The 14,973-nt window shown below is 41.5% G+C and overlaps 1 protein-coding gene across 1 annotated transcript in view; it reads left to right on the forward strand.

Annotated features, from left to right (window-relative positions):
• LOC116267223 (magnesium transporter MRS2-F-like) overlaps nucleotides 1–14,973 on the forward strand; it is a 51,047-nt gene that overhangs the window by 27,966 nt on the left and 8,108 nt on the right. The window contains exons 3-6 of the mRNA XM_031648836.2: nucleotides 1,786–2,013; nucleotides 4,714–4,842; nucleotides 5,525–5,667; nucleotides 6,179–6,323. Of these exons, the coding sequence (XP_031504696.1) occupies nucleotides 1,786–2,013; nucleotides 4,714–4,842; nucleotides 5,525–5,667; nucleotides 6,179–6,323 (645 nt within the window). The remainder of the gene's footprint in view (nucleotides 1–1,785; nucleotides 2,014–4,713; nucleotides 4,843–5,524; nucleotides 5,668–6,178; nucleotides 6,324–14,973) is intronic.

Below are 14,973 nucleotides of genomic sequence, written 5' to 3' on the forward strand. Positions count from 1 at the left end.
TGAATGGTTAATTGAGTGGAACAATACAAACGACAGCGCAGAAACCTGGGAAAAGGCTGAGGACATCACTCTCAGATTTCCAGATTTTACACCTTGAGGACTAGGTGTTCTTGAAAGGGGGGGAAATTGTTAGGCGCAAAGTTTTTATTTAACAAAGTGTTATTTCTGTTATTTCTTGCTTTTGTTATTTCCTGTTTCTGTGTTTCCAATTTAGTATTTCTTTATGTAACAGGTCGGGTCCAGTTAGGCTTTTATTAACCCAACCCATCACATTATGTATTTATGCACGATTAAGGGAATTAAACCCTAGTGAAGAATTACATTACGTGAGGGAAGCTGGGCTTCGTGTGGTTTTGGATAAGAGTTAAGCAGAAGGAGGCACAGGATAGGCTGTTAGCTGTGCAGAGGATAACCATGCTGATAATAGCACTTAATCACACTTATGTTGTTGTCAGTTGTTGAAACTCTTGTTGCCACTAGAATATCCTGACCCTCTCATTTAAGGATATCTGGTGGACTCATTGGATGACGTTTTCACAAAGAGGGCTACATTCTTTGATGGTGCCAGTTGAGATATCAAGAGGTGTTGGGTCTCCTCTTGTAACACTATATAATAGGCATTGTTGATGTTTCTTAGTGGGTCCATAGAAAGAATTTCACTACAGAGACCACTAAACTCTTCATTAGGGCCCATGAAAAATTGATAGACCTTTTCACAATCTTCACAAGTACTGAATTCTTTAAAAGCACCAGAAGTACATGCTGCAATAGTGGAATAAGATGCAAGCTCTTCCCATAATGCTTTCAGACTGGTAAAATAAGAAGCCAGTGGAGATTGTTCTTGACGCAAAACTAAAATCATCTTTTTTAATTGATAGATTCAGACGGCATTACCTGGAGTAAAAGGTTCCTGCAAATCGGTCCAGACATCCTGGGCTTCGTTTGCATAGGTGACACTATGGGTGATTTCTTTGGACAAAGAGTTGATCAACCATGAGTGCGCTAGATTGTTGCAACGTACCCATGCTTGATAATCAGGACTTCTTGATGTTGGTTTGGAAATAGAGCCATCCATGAACCCAAACTTGTTCTTGGCACTAAGTGCCATGTTCGTGGCCCATCACCATGTGGAGTAATTATCTTTGGTCAAAGGAGTAGACATGAGCGCTGCACCTGGATTATCTGAGTGGTGCATGCAGAAGGGTGAAGAATTTGCATAGACTCTGTCATCATTCCCACTGTTAGATGAAGGAGCAGATGGTGGGTTGTTCATGGCAGCCATGACAAAGCAGCAGAAAGGAGATGGGCACTTTCCGATGGGCACTTTCCCATGCACTCTTTGATACGAAAAGAAATCTTTAGTAAATTGGAAATTGCACACATCATTATGCATTGTAGCTTGACATGTATACACCGAGTACAACAGTCAAGTAGATCCACAATTTTAGGGATCAGCCAGTTACAAAGAAAACCTACAACAGATTTAATGTTACACAATGTAAGGAAATAAATTAAAAAAAAAATGATGCCTTGTCAAAATTATCTTCCACGTTTATTTGTCCTCAAGTGCCACCCTTGGATCATGCCTATACTGATCAAGCCAATATATCAGAAATATTGACATGGCATAAAAGGGTCTAACTTAGATGGACTTTTACATTAATATATAAAGTAAGTCATTTCTTTTTCTTTTGCGCCATTAAGTTTTCTAGTACATTTGTACTCAGCATATGAATGTAACCAATTTTCTGAATTTGATGTTAAGAATTAATTTTCTTTCTTAAGGGAACTGAGAGTGCTGGTGCAACCCTGGACCTTATCGACAAGCACACACTCTGTTCTGTTAGAACTGTTGTTGAGCCAACATTAACCAGTCCTCCTAGGGCAAGAAATTCTGGGAGGTTGCAAGTCCCCTACAAAACTTGTGGTGATCTTACCAGCATGATATTGCCTTTCGAGTTCAGAGTGCTGGAAGTTTGTCTTGAATCTCTCTGCAGGTGTCTTGAATCTGAGGTATGTTTGTTGATCTTGTTTGTGATGGTTGGTGTTCTTCCGAAAAATATTCTCATGGCTACTCAAAGTTACCGTCTTAGGCCATACTAATATTTTTGTTAACAGGTATGTCTTTTCCGGTTCTTCTTTTGTTCAGTTGTTCTTTTGTTTGTCACGTTTTACATAAGGACACCACACTCCAGTAATGAGACTTGGTCACATCCCGAGCAGCATAAAACACAGTGGCTATTACCTTCATACCCATGGCCTATGCATACTTTGACTTATGCAGTTATTGGCCCTTGCGTGCTTTGAATTCTGATTGCTTTCATGACAACTTAAGTCCCAGCCTTGATGCCAGACCCACTTGGGGTATTTTCAGTTGTTCTTTTTTCTAGTATATCTGTATATGTGCATGGGTAGCTTTCACCATGTATGTTGTTTTTCTTTTGTTTTACCAGTGCACCTTTTGTTATCGTTAGAACTATATGATGTGTTTCAGGATATTTCCAGTTTTTAACATAGATTTATGTAAGGGACGTCCTTTCTTGTACATGAGCTATTCAATAAAAAAATTCATATGTTATATTCACATTCTTAATTTTCTTTTGCTGGTTATATGGTTACATTAAGTCATTTAATTACAAAGACCTAGCAGCAAGAAGTGAACAACCAAATTGCTTACAAACTTAGATTCTTCTGTGTTGATGCCTGACCCTATCTTTGATCAAGTTAGCATTTTTCATATCATACTTCGAAATACATGGACTATGCTGATGGATGGGTATTTAAGTTCCTTGTCAAAACCCTCTTCAACAAGAGCAATTGTAGAATCATGTGGTTCCACATCATGGCTCCGGAAGTCTAAAATAAGATCTCTTATGAAGATCTGTTGCTAGATATGCTCTCGATCTTGCCTCCTACTTCAGTCCTTGCTCAAGTAAGAGACAGTGGCATGATCCATCAAAGTACTGAGTCTGAAACTGAACAATGTACATTGTCTGATGAATACAAACACCATCCATCAACAAAAAATTGTAGAATTATTTAAGTATTATATTTTCCTTGTGCACAAAGGCATTATCACGCCCTTGCCAGGCTGTGGTGGAGCAAGTGTTGTGAAGTTTAGGAGTGTGATTAATGAGCTAAAAGGCTCCAATACTATGTGGAGATGAGGGGGCTTATGCCAAACCTGAACCCTATCTATCATCATACAAGTTGTTCTTTTGAAAGATTGTATTCTCTTCTCAGATATGTAGTCAATTAATCCACCAAAACCAACCAAATGGGAACACATTATTCTTATAGAGTAAACGAAAATGTGTTTCCACATTTTAATTTGAAACAAAATTGCTAAGGGGAAGAAAGGTTCCTTTTGGCAGGTATTCCTTTGGTGGAGTCAGGCTGGGGCTTGCAGTCTAGAAGATTAGAGCTTGTGACTATGAGCTACAGCATTGGGGCTTTGAATCCCTCCTTGCCCACAACTGGCCTCAAGTGGGAATCCCCTTTCCTTTCCTTTATTGCCGAAGGGTAGCAAATCATGGGCAGGATAATAGATGTAGAAAGCCTTTGAAAAATAAGGGGTACTCAAAATTTTCTTCAATCAGATTCGATCTTGTGCTCACCTTGATCATTGACCACTAGTGGAAACCTTTCTTGAGAAAGAGGTCAATTCCATATGAGTTTCCTAGATTGACTCTTTTTCAAAGTCCTCCACTTCAAGCCCTTTGGCATCTTATACATATTGCATTCTGTTTGTTCCAGCATATAATATGGAAGCATATGGGAGTCAGCATCGTCTTAGCCACCTAAATTGCAACTTTACCACTCCACCAAAACTTCAATTCCTGAACCCGACCTTGCCAAGGGACTTTCCTTTTGCCAAATTTCTAACTATCCAGTCCCAAATTCTCCTGGAAATTCTGCAACTAAATGATAGATGATGAATTGATTCCTGTTCCTGGCATAAAAAAAAACGGCTGTTAGGGAATTGAAAACCCAAGCGTTTAAGTCTATCCTGCATGGTTTTCACACATTATATAAAGCATCCAAAAATATCTCATCAGAGCTTTAGAGTACCAAGCTTCCTCTAGTTCTTCTTTCTCTCCACCTCTTCCTCTTCCAAATCTCCTTGCTTACCAATGGATTTTTTTCCCCTTCCATCCATACTAGCTGGTCCGGGTCTTCCATCCTAGTTCCAAGACTGAGTCTCACCGTTTGTGCCACCGGACCTATGGAGTAATTGGGATTTGCCATAATTTGTGCAATTGAGCTCCTAATTGTCCTATGAATTTGGCTAAGGACTTTGCTATCTCCATGGAAAAGAGAGAGAGAGAGAGAGAGAGAGAGAGAGAGAGAGAGAGAGAGAGAGAGAGAGAGAGGAAAAGTCAACACTGCTGGAGGTGAATAGTTGCTGACCAGCTAAAATTTAGAAAGGCATCAAAAAGAGCCATAAATTGTTGCTGACGCCACTACTGCACCATAAACCTCACTAATAACAATGTAGTGACTTTTTATAGTGACAAAGTTTACATTTGTGTGTGTGTGTGTGTATAGATATAGATATATATATAATTTTTGGCCTTAAATCTTGTTTTTCTTTTTTATTTATTGAAAATATTACAGTCATTGCTTGATGCCTTCGTCCAAGTGCATTTTGCTATGTAACTAACTTTTTCTTTCTATAGCACTAAATTTAACAAAAATCCATTGTTGTCTCAGACTTCCACATTGGAGCAAGAAGCTTATCCAGTATTAGATGAGCTAACATGTAAGATCAGTACACTTAACCTGGAGCGAGTTAGACAGATCAAAAGTCGTTTAGTTGCCATATCTGGTCGTGTGCAGAAGGTAGGTTGAAATTCCAAATCATCCTTTACTGTGCAGAAGAATATCATAGATGGCTTCTATGGCAACAGTGTGTTGACTAGGTTTTATAGTACTTCATGTATTGAAAGGCTTCAGAACTTTACATTTTCCTGTAGAAAGTTGAGCATTGTTTCTAATAAATAGGGAAAATTTGAAAGACAATAGTTTTTGTCATCCTGATATTGTTCTTGGGAATTTCTTAAGAAGGTTCTCTCAGAAGCTGTTTTAAAGATTTTGTGTTCCTCAAGAAAATCATGGCAATCCGAGAAAATTTTAAAATTTGTGTAGAGGATGACATATGAAATTATGAATTTCCTACTATTTCTCTTACAAACCACTTACAAACATTTGTAAAAGTTTCCTTGAAATTGTAAAACAAGCAAAAAAATTGTATGCCCTTAAAGAATACATTTTCAGAAAAAAGTAAAATGTCATGAAATCTCACATTAATGTCACAAATTATTTTCCGGCAAGATTGTTAAAACATCATGAGATTTTGTCAATGTTATTGGCTGGATTCAGATGCCAAAAATATCACAATATTTTCAACATAGTGGCAATATTTGTGACTGGTTTTTATATTTTGAAAACATTGGACCTCTTTTGCCTCTGATAGACATATGTGTCTAATGAATAATTTAAATTTCTTTGCATGTTTAATTAGGTCAGGGATGAGCTTGAGCATTTATTGGATGATGATACACATATGGCTGAGATGTATCTGACCAACAAGGCCATTCATCAAGAAGTTGATGAGACCTCAAATGATGACCTAGAGAATGATGGACATTCTCTCGATAATGAAAGGCAAGAATTTGTATCACCGCTTCTACACGTGCAGTTCAGAAAGCTTTTTCATCTTAATGAGTTTCTTTTTCAAGTGTCTCATGCTTAAACCATCTTTTAAGCTACGCGGCAACAAATTGATGCACATAAAAAGGCACCATTGATAACAACATCGAACAAATTACATGTTACAGGCATCCTCTAGGATCTATAAAATGAACTGATAGATGATGAAAATACCCTTAGGACATGACACTCAAGGTTTGAGTTATTTGTATCAAAACTAAAACTACATCAGCCAGTGGAAAACATATGAAATAAAGATTAACTTAAAAAAAGCCAATATTACCATACAATTTCCTTTTTCCTTTCATTTATTATTTTTCTCTTCCTAAACAGAGCCTTCTTGGGCTCCTGCAAGCTCTTAAGGTATTAATTAACACATGGTTTCAGTAGAACCTGCAATTAAAATTGCCTTTTACTGTTTTTACTTGTTGGATGATGTGCTTTGTATCACTATGACTGACTGCAGGGATCAAGATCCTAATAGCACCAACGACGAGATGAGAAACATCAATGAAAGCTCAAGTGTTACTAAGCTTCAAATTGAGGAATTAGAGATGCTTTTGGAAGCTTACTTCGTGCAAATAGATGGCACCTTAAACAAATTATCGGTGGTAGACTTTGATTTCTTAGTAGTGACCAATTCCTTTAAATTTATTTAGTTATTTGTTTGCTGACATTTGCTTAGCTGGTTTCTGATCCACTAAGACCAGATGAAATCAATGTTAGATCCTTCTAATGCATGTGCTAAAGATTATAAAATTGTTGTTATCTTTTAATTCCCAAGTGTCTTTTGGATGTTTGATTTTTATCAAACACTTAAATTCTAGAGAAAAGGAAAGGTCATAAACAATTCAGCCAGTTAGAATCTGAACACAACAAGACCAAAGAGAAGGCTCCCAAACACTACTGCTGAAGGACCATAAACAATAGAGATGTATTCTGTGTTTTAAGCCTAAGCGGCTAGTCAGCTGCCTGGTTGTGTTAGTTGGTAGCCCAACAACTAGTTCCTGCCTTCCTGGCCATGGACCATGCACTAGTTGACCGACTGGGTCATTAACACAAACTAGTTGTTTGAAAGGTTAGTAGATTTTTGAACAGTCATACATTAGGTTAGTCTGTTAAGTGTTAAGATAAGTTTTCTTTTCTTATGAGTAAATCTAGTATATACATGTGTGTGTGTGTCTGTGAGCTTTGTCACATGGGTACTTTGTTTGGGTGAGGTACCCGTGTCGACACGGGTACGGGTATGGCCTTGGACTCGACCCAAACATGATCAAACCTGTGTCAGGTGCAGTCAAATGCACCCATGATCGTATCCATCCTTTTTGGACTCGGTCAAAGTTGACCAAGTTCATTTTTGTCCACTAATTAGGTTTTCTTTTAAACCATCGTGTATATACAATGGAAATGAAGTGCCCTTGACAGACATTAAAGGGGGGTTGTTCATGTTCTATGTGGTCCAGTGAGATTTTCCATTAACAGGCAATCTTCCAATGACTTAGTTTTCTTTAATAGAACTTTCTATATTGTTTTGTTTGTTTAAAATCTTATTTTTGTTCATATATGTGTGTGTGTGTGTGTATACATGGTCATATGTCCCCATACCCAATTTTTTTTGAAAGTGCTTTCCAATTGTACCTGCACCTATGTGACAGTTACAGAGAGAGAGTAGTGCTTACAGCTACGAGGAATTCAATCCGCATGACCAAGACCTGTAAAATACTTATGAAGAAAGTGTGTTGTCTCCTTTTGAGCCCACAACCACCTATCTCTCCTTGGCAGGCTTCATAACGAATTAGTCAAACAAGAGCTGATGGTTGAAGTCACAACATGCTGGTGCTTATATTTTCAATGCCGATATTCAAGGGGTCATTATATATTATATGATCTCTGTTGATTCTGTTTTAATCAACTGAATTGGACTGAGTAGTCTTTGTAGGAACTTGACTGACTTGTGCCCCATTTTTTATTTTATAACATAGGATATAATGTACAGAAGAGAAATACTTCTGATGGATGCTTATTACTGGAACTTTTCAATGGAAAAATGAGCATGACTGTGCTTTAATGCAAGAACACCAATATCCCATTGATTGCTGCTAGAAGAGAGAATCCTACTAACATATAAAATCTTTTACTCAAGGAACAGCTACTACAGCCTCACTTTTTCAAGGGGCATGGAATGTCTTTTGTGGTCTTGTACTTACCTATTCTTCTTAAAATAGATGCCACATATTCTTTTTATGAGTATTAGTATCTCTGTCCTTGCAGTAACCTTGTCTCTACAAATATTTTTTGTATGAGCACATTATCACCCCTTCCATTTACAGACGTGGAATGGCTACAGATGTGGAAACAAAATAGAAGATGGTGGGCGTTCTTAAGAGAGGGGTACTGGAAACCATGCCTTATGCCACTATGGGACAGACCACTGGCCTCTATCCAAGTGAAGTTACTGGAGGGCATGGCAACGAGCACTCAAAGGCGGAAATGCACCCTCCACGAGTTCTGGTGAAAGCGTGACTTCTAGGGACCTATCAGATCTACCTATGATGCAGGGGAAAAAAGGCCCAGCATGAAATGCTGGGCCATTCGTGGAAGATCAGAGTACATCGAACCCATATTCCGTCTGACCCGTATGTGTGCTCGGATGAAGGTTGCTACAGGTGTCATAGCCGAATACAAAAGGTGGGGAGAGGACGAAATCATCCCCCCAAACACCCACGAAGCCCCTGCAGAGCTCGCTCCTTATCCGGTACTTAGTCGTTGACTATCCAGGGCTTTCCATCTACCTTTCTTCATTGGAGGAGTTTGTTTACCTTTTTGGTATGGTGAACACTAAGAGCACTCTTCACAAGAGGGCTTTGCTCTGACCTGAATCACTTCATCAGCTTCAGCAATTTGAAGTTGCGATTTTGAAACAAGGGAACTCGCAAAGCGAAGCCATAATGAGTCCTGACCTTTCAAGAAAGTCCTGACCTTTTCATCACTTTTCCATTAGCAAGAATGACATACAATTTGTTGTATAGTCAGTACTCATGGCATTGGTTGATGGTCAGCACTCATTTTGAAGGGCACCTCGCTAGGACTCTGCGGTTCCCCCGTCCCCCTCCGAAACCTGAGGTGGGTCTGACCGGTGCTCGGACCAAAATCCGTTCATCTTTGAGAGGGCTGACCTTTCAAGAAAGTCCTTTTCTTTCAAGAAATTGCAACCTTTCCTTTCCATCATTTCCTTTCCATGAAGTTGGAAGCACTTTTGCGCGCACAACAACCAAACCACTTGACTTCTTCAATCTGTTCTTTCCGGCTGATTCTTCGGGATTGGGCACAGTAGGACTTCTAAAGGCTCATCTTCCGTAGGGGGTCGATTGAGACGCGGGCATCAAGGTCTGAATGACACTTCCCACAACGCAAGCTGCATTGTTCGCCACCACCCGAGAAGCAAAAGATTCGAGAGTCAAGGCAGAACTTCTATAAGTGACTTGTCAAGCTTTCTCATGCTTTGCTTCTTGGTTTCGTAGTGCTATATGAGGACTCTTCATTCCTAATGCCTAGCTGCCCTACCATACCAAAAAGGTCAGGACTCTTTTGAAACGGTTAGAGCTGATTCTACTCTCACATTTGAAGTATCAAGGACTTCGCAGGCCTTGTTGACGATCAGTTCCACCTGCTCCACGGTACGGAGCCGAAGAAAGCCCCCCTCCCCTTCGGACTCCATATCTCTTGACTCTATATATGTGGGCACCATAGATGGGAACCAGTGGTGATGAGTGGAGTGCTGACACATGGAACGAAACGTCGGCTCTCCCAGGGTTGCCTTCCTGGGTCTCGCTGGTGTTGCCTGTAGGTTCACTCTGTAGGAAATGCATGGAATAGGAAGTCCACACAGCAAACAAACCGAGGCCCTGGCCGGACTGACCTTTCAATAATGAGTCTTGACCAAAGACGATTCCACAGTTCGAGGTCGGAATGGGATCGGGTGTTTTCACGTCTCACCGTAGTTAAGGCTGGGCATCGGGCCGGCCCGGCCCGATCCGATAAAAATGTAAAAATCAAAGCCCGGGATTAGAAACGGGCCGGCCCGAGACCCGGCCCGTTTATAAATGGGCTGGGCCGAGCTTATGTAATATCGGGCCTCGGGCTTCAATTTATGCCCGAGGCCCGGCCCGGCCCGATTGTTAACGGGTCGGGCGGGTTGGGCCGGGCTTTGAGGTGGGCTGGGCCGGGCCTTGGGGCGGGTCTGCCTTCTTACTACCATGATACATGTCAATCAATATTCATCTTGCAATTCTGCTGGGATCAATCAATAATTCTTATGTTTGGAGAACTTGTAGTGCACGTAAAAGAATATTAGTAGTGCAAAAGAAATAACTTTTATGTCTGGAGAACTGTGCTGCAAACAAAAGAACATCAGTAGCGCAAAAGCATTAACACTTAATAATTCTTACGCCTGATAATTCTTACGCCTGGAGAACTGTCAAACAAAAGAACGCAACCAGGATTGCAATTTGCAAACTTGCAAAGTATTCTTTAGCTGTTGAAAAAGCAAATATCAATTTCTGAAGTAGATCTGTCCTTGGTGGCTTCTGCTAACACTGACACAATTTCACTTTTACGTGTGCTGGCCATCAAACAGTCATACTCATTTTGCACTATATGATTTCTTGGGTATATGATTTCTTGGACATTTATGAGCCTAAATGAATTGTTTGCTTAATTCTAGTAATGGAAATGGTTCAGTTTAATGGGACTATGTTGAGACATAACCTACGGAGGTAAACAATCTCATATGCAAATAATAGATTAAGCATCAGATAATAAGAGAAGCATGCAATATAAAAGTTTAAACCAAGGGACGTGTTGTGAGAATTAGGCTGCTCCCTCAGCCATTTTAAGTGGGTGTTTGATATCATGATATGTATAATTGAGATGGACACCTTGTTTCTTAGCATCCTAAAAGTTGAAAGAACACGGTGCAGCCTTGAGAGGGTCCACATTTGCTTAAATAATGAACACATGTCCGTTCCACAGAAACATGTAAGGGAAGCTGGGAAGGGAGAAGCAGCAGATAATTGTGAAGCACATGCAAATGGATGTAAGAAGCATCTTGGAAATGGTGTAAGACCAACATTCCCCAACAATCACAGTATGCTCGAAGTATAAGGAAGAAAAAAATGATGCGAAACAGGGAAATGAGACGGACAGGGAGAAACTAGAAAGGGGAAAAGGAAAAGTGGCGCACCTGCAAGAGGACGGATGGGGAGATAGCAGATGGGCGATGGCCGACTGGGATAACCGGAGGAGGCAGCTGATGGGATACAGGGACAGCGACGGCGACGATCGACTGGGAGCACAGGAAGAGGCAGCCGATGGGCGACGGCGACGAAGAGGCACTGCCGATGGACGATGGGCCACGAAGAGGCAGCCGATGGGCGACGGCGACGAAGAGGCACTGCCGATGGACGATGGGCCACGAAGAGGCAGCCGATGGGCGAGTTGACGAAGAGGCAGGCAACGAAGAGGCAGCCGATGGGCGAGTCGACGTAGAGGCATTCTCGACGGGGAGAAACAGGGAGAAATAGGAAGTATCATTAATTCATTATCAACGTCATTAAACCCTAAGTTCATTTTTCAGAAAAAAAACAAATGTCAGGCTTCTCGGGCGCAGGAGGAAGAAATGCAAATAATAGATTAAGCTGCTGGCCCGAGCCTGACCCATTAATTACCAGGCCGGGCCGAGCCCAGTAATTAACAGCCCGAAATCAAATTTGCAAGGCCCGGGCCCGAGTCGGGCCGGGTACCCGGCGGCGGCCCGGCCCGGTGCCTAGGTTTAACCGTAGTGCCCGGTTTGTTTTTCTTTCTGATTGATGAACAAGAAGGAAGCTCGCGACTATCCTCGCTTCGCAGCTTGAAAAGTGATGGAAAGGTCAGGACCCATTATGGAAAAGTCAGGATGAACCATACCAAAAAGACAACTTTTCCTTTCCATTATCATGGTCAGGGTGAGCTTTTTTCTCGTTGTTGATATCGGCAAGACCTAGCCAGATGATGTCTACTGGCTGGTTGGTAGTGAGAGGGGAAAAGTCAGGACTAACCATACCAAAAAAGGATAAACGATTTCCGGTCAGGCCTATGAATGGATCCGATCGTGACCATGATAATGGAAAGGAAAGGTTGTCATCCGCTCCAACGTCATGAGCAAAGCCCACAAAGCACTCGCAAAGTCATGAGCAATCTTTGCGAGGGATCGGGTCAAAAGCAAAAGTATAGCGCGCAGAGCAGAGCATCAAGTCTTGGCTTGATTAGGACAAGCGCGACCTTTCAAAAAGTCCTGACCTTTTTGGTATGATTCATCCTGACTTTTCCATAATGAGTCTTGACCTTTCCATCACGGGCGGCGGTGGGCGCAGGAGGAAGAAACCTCCACTCTCCTCTGTCTCACTCAAGTGAATTGGTTTCGAGAGCATTCCGCTGTTGCGCCGCGGGAAATCCTCCTCTATACAAGTTCTTCTATTCACCATCACCTTTGTTATGATCTTGTAAATGAAGTAGCATATAACACAGAACGGGAGCAACAAAAAGGAACCTGATGTAGTTAGGTCATTAACATTCAGGGGCAATTCGATGTGCCGTAATTAGAAACTCATGAGGGGGAGCAACTTTGAATACTGAAAGAAGGGATCAAGGTTTGATGGACAATTTCTTGAAAGAAAAGGACTCGTATTTGTGGCGCAGGTTATAGGAATTTTTGCTCTTTAGCTTCTAGACCATCCCGTAGATGGGAGCGGTTGAGGGTGATGTCAGAGCCCACATGATAGTGGTGTCCCTCTCTGCGGTTCATCTCTTTCGAAACAAGGAGTTCCTTGCGGCCATCGGCCTATGTATCCGGGCGCACGCGTAGACTTGAAAGAAAAGGACTTTCTTAAAAGGTTAGGACTCATTATGGAAAAGTCAGGACCGCTTGACGAGTTCCCTTAAGAAAGCACTCGCTGACTCATTGCAATTGTATGCCCTTAGTACTCATTTGACCTTATAGAAAGATCATGACTCCTTTCAATCAAGTCCTGTCCATCACCTTTTTGGTATGGTTAGTCCTGACTTTTCCATAATCAGTCCTAACTGACCTTTCAAAAAAGTCATCACCTTTCAATCAAGTCCTATGCCATTCTTGCTAATGGAAAGGTCAGGACTTTCTTGAAAGGTCAAGGCTCGACGAGGGGAGGGGCGGGGGAAGGCGGAGATAGAGCTTTAAAAGTTTCATTGAAAACGAAGAAGGCCGAGGTACGGAAAGGTGATGGACAGGACTTGATTGAAAGGTGAGGACTAATTGCAATTCAATGCTCTTAGTGTTCACCATACCAAAAAGAAGGTTTGATGGACAATTTCTTGAAAGAAAAGGACTTTCTTGAAAGGTGAGGACTCATTATGGAAAAGGCTGGAGTCAGAGTTGCCCTCAGTCCCATGTCTCGTAGACCCGTGCGCAATCAATATGAAAAGCCCGGCGGATCGGTTGAAATCAACACATTCCTTCCTCGTCCTTTAAAAGCTTCTAGCCGGATAGAGGCCTTTCTGAGGCATATGGGCAATACGCCGGCATAGGCCATGCCAGCTTTGCCAGATTGAAAGAATGCTGTCGTCGATCCATTGATTCTCCAATTGCAGCTGACTCTTTGAATGAGTTATTCAACATTATCTCGACAGGTTTGAGAGCACCCATCCTGGTTGAATCAACAAAGCATAAACCGCTTTTCTCGCTTGCGAAGTGAAAAGTTTGATGGTCAATTTCTTGAAAGAAAAAGACTTTCTTGAAAGGTCAGGACTAACCATACCAAAAAGGTGATGGACACCTCCAACTTGAAACAGGAAGCTTTCTGCTGAACAAAGAACGACCTTTTTGGTATGGTTCATCCTGACTTTTCGATAATGAGTCCTGATCTTTCAAGAAAGTCCTGACCTTTCCATGAATTTTGTTTCCGGAAAAGGATCCGTTCGAGAAGAAGAAGATCCATTTCGGGTCGAACCAACCACCATCTTGTGTAGTAATTATGGATGCAGATAGAAAGTCCTCGGTCATACTTGAAGCTGATCGATCACAAATACCTATTGCATCCTCAGTGGATTCGAATATCACTAAACAAAGCCGTCAGCGTCTTGGGATCAAGAAGATTCTCCGATTCAGATCCGAGTTTCTCTTCCTCAGATGAAAGAGCTCAGGATTCTCACTCTACTTTAGTAGCATATAAGATATGCCAGACGAAACAGAAAGTATCATGGTACGTCGTCCTTCCGAAATGGAACTTTCATGCTGGAGCGTTCAGGCTTTCCTGGGGCCTCAGGACCGGCGTCAGGACTGGTACTTTAATATGCATGTCAGGAGCGCATTCAAGAGCACTAGCTTTCCTGGCGGCACACTCGCTTCGCTGTGGCTTTTCAATGTCACGAGCAAAGCAAATCAGATTGACACTCGCAACTTTGAATGACATGTACGCTGACCTTGACTTTGAAATTGGCTCGTGACGTGAACGCTTCGCTTTGCGAGTGCGTGCTTTCTTAAGGAAACTCGTCAAGCTCTGACAGAAAGGAGAAATTGGAATTGTCTTTCTCTTTGATCTTCAATGACACACTAATGACATACAATTTGTTGTATGGGACACACTAATGACATACAATTTGTTGTATGGTCAGCACTAATGGCATCTCATTGCAATTGATGGACACTAATGACATACTCGCAAAGCGTAGGGCTTCTCAAGACAAAATTCACTATCAGACAAGAAGGGAACTCATATTGATGGAAAATTGTCATTGATCTTCATTCTTTTGTTAGGACTAATTACAATTCAATGTCATTAGTACTCACTGTACAACAAAATGTCATTAACCATACCAAACTTCTGAAAAGGTCAGGACTAACCATACCAAAAAGGTTAGGATTCATGGCAATTTCTTGAAAAGAAAGGTCAAGTGAGTACTAATTGTATATGTTGATAGATTGTGGGTTTCGGGTCCGGATCCATACCCGACCCGCCTTGTAGCCCGTTTTGGGCTCTACTTAAGTCATGTAACCCTAATCCTTATGAGTTAATGATAATCTTTAGAGAGAGAGAGTCTGGCTGCTAGTGGGCACCAACTCCTCCTCATTCGTGGTTTTTTCTCCCTCGTGTTGAGGGTTTTCCACGTTACATCGTGATCATTGTTTCTCTTCTTCTTCGTCTTGTTCGTATTTCTACATGGTATCAGAGCCGTGAAGTTCCGGCGTTT

This window comes from Nymphaea colorata, chromosome 13 (genome assembly GCF_008831285.2).
Source record: "Nymphaea colorata isolate Beijing-Zhang1983 chromosome 13, ASM883128v2, whole genome shotgun sequence".
Lineage (NCBI taxonomy): Eukaryota > Viridiplantae > Streptophyta > Magnoliopsida > Nymphaeales > Nymphaeaceae > Nymphaea > Nymphaea colorata.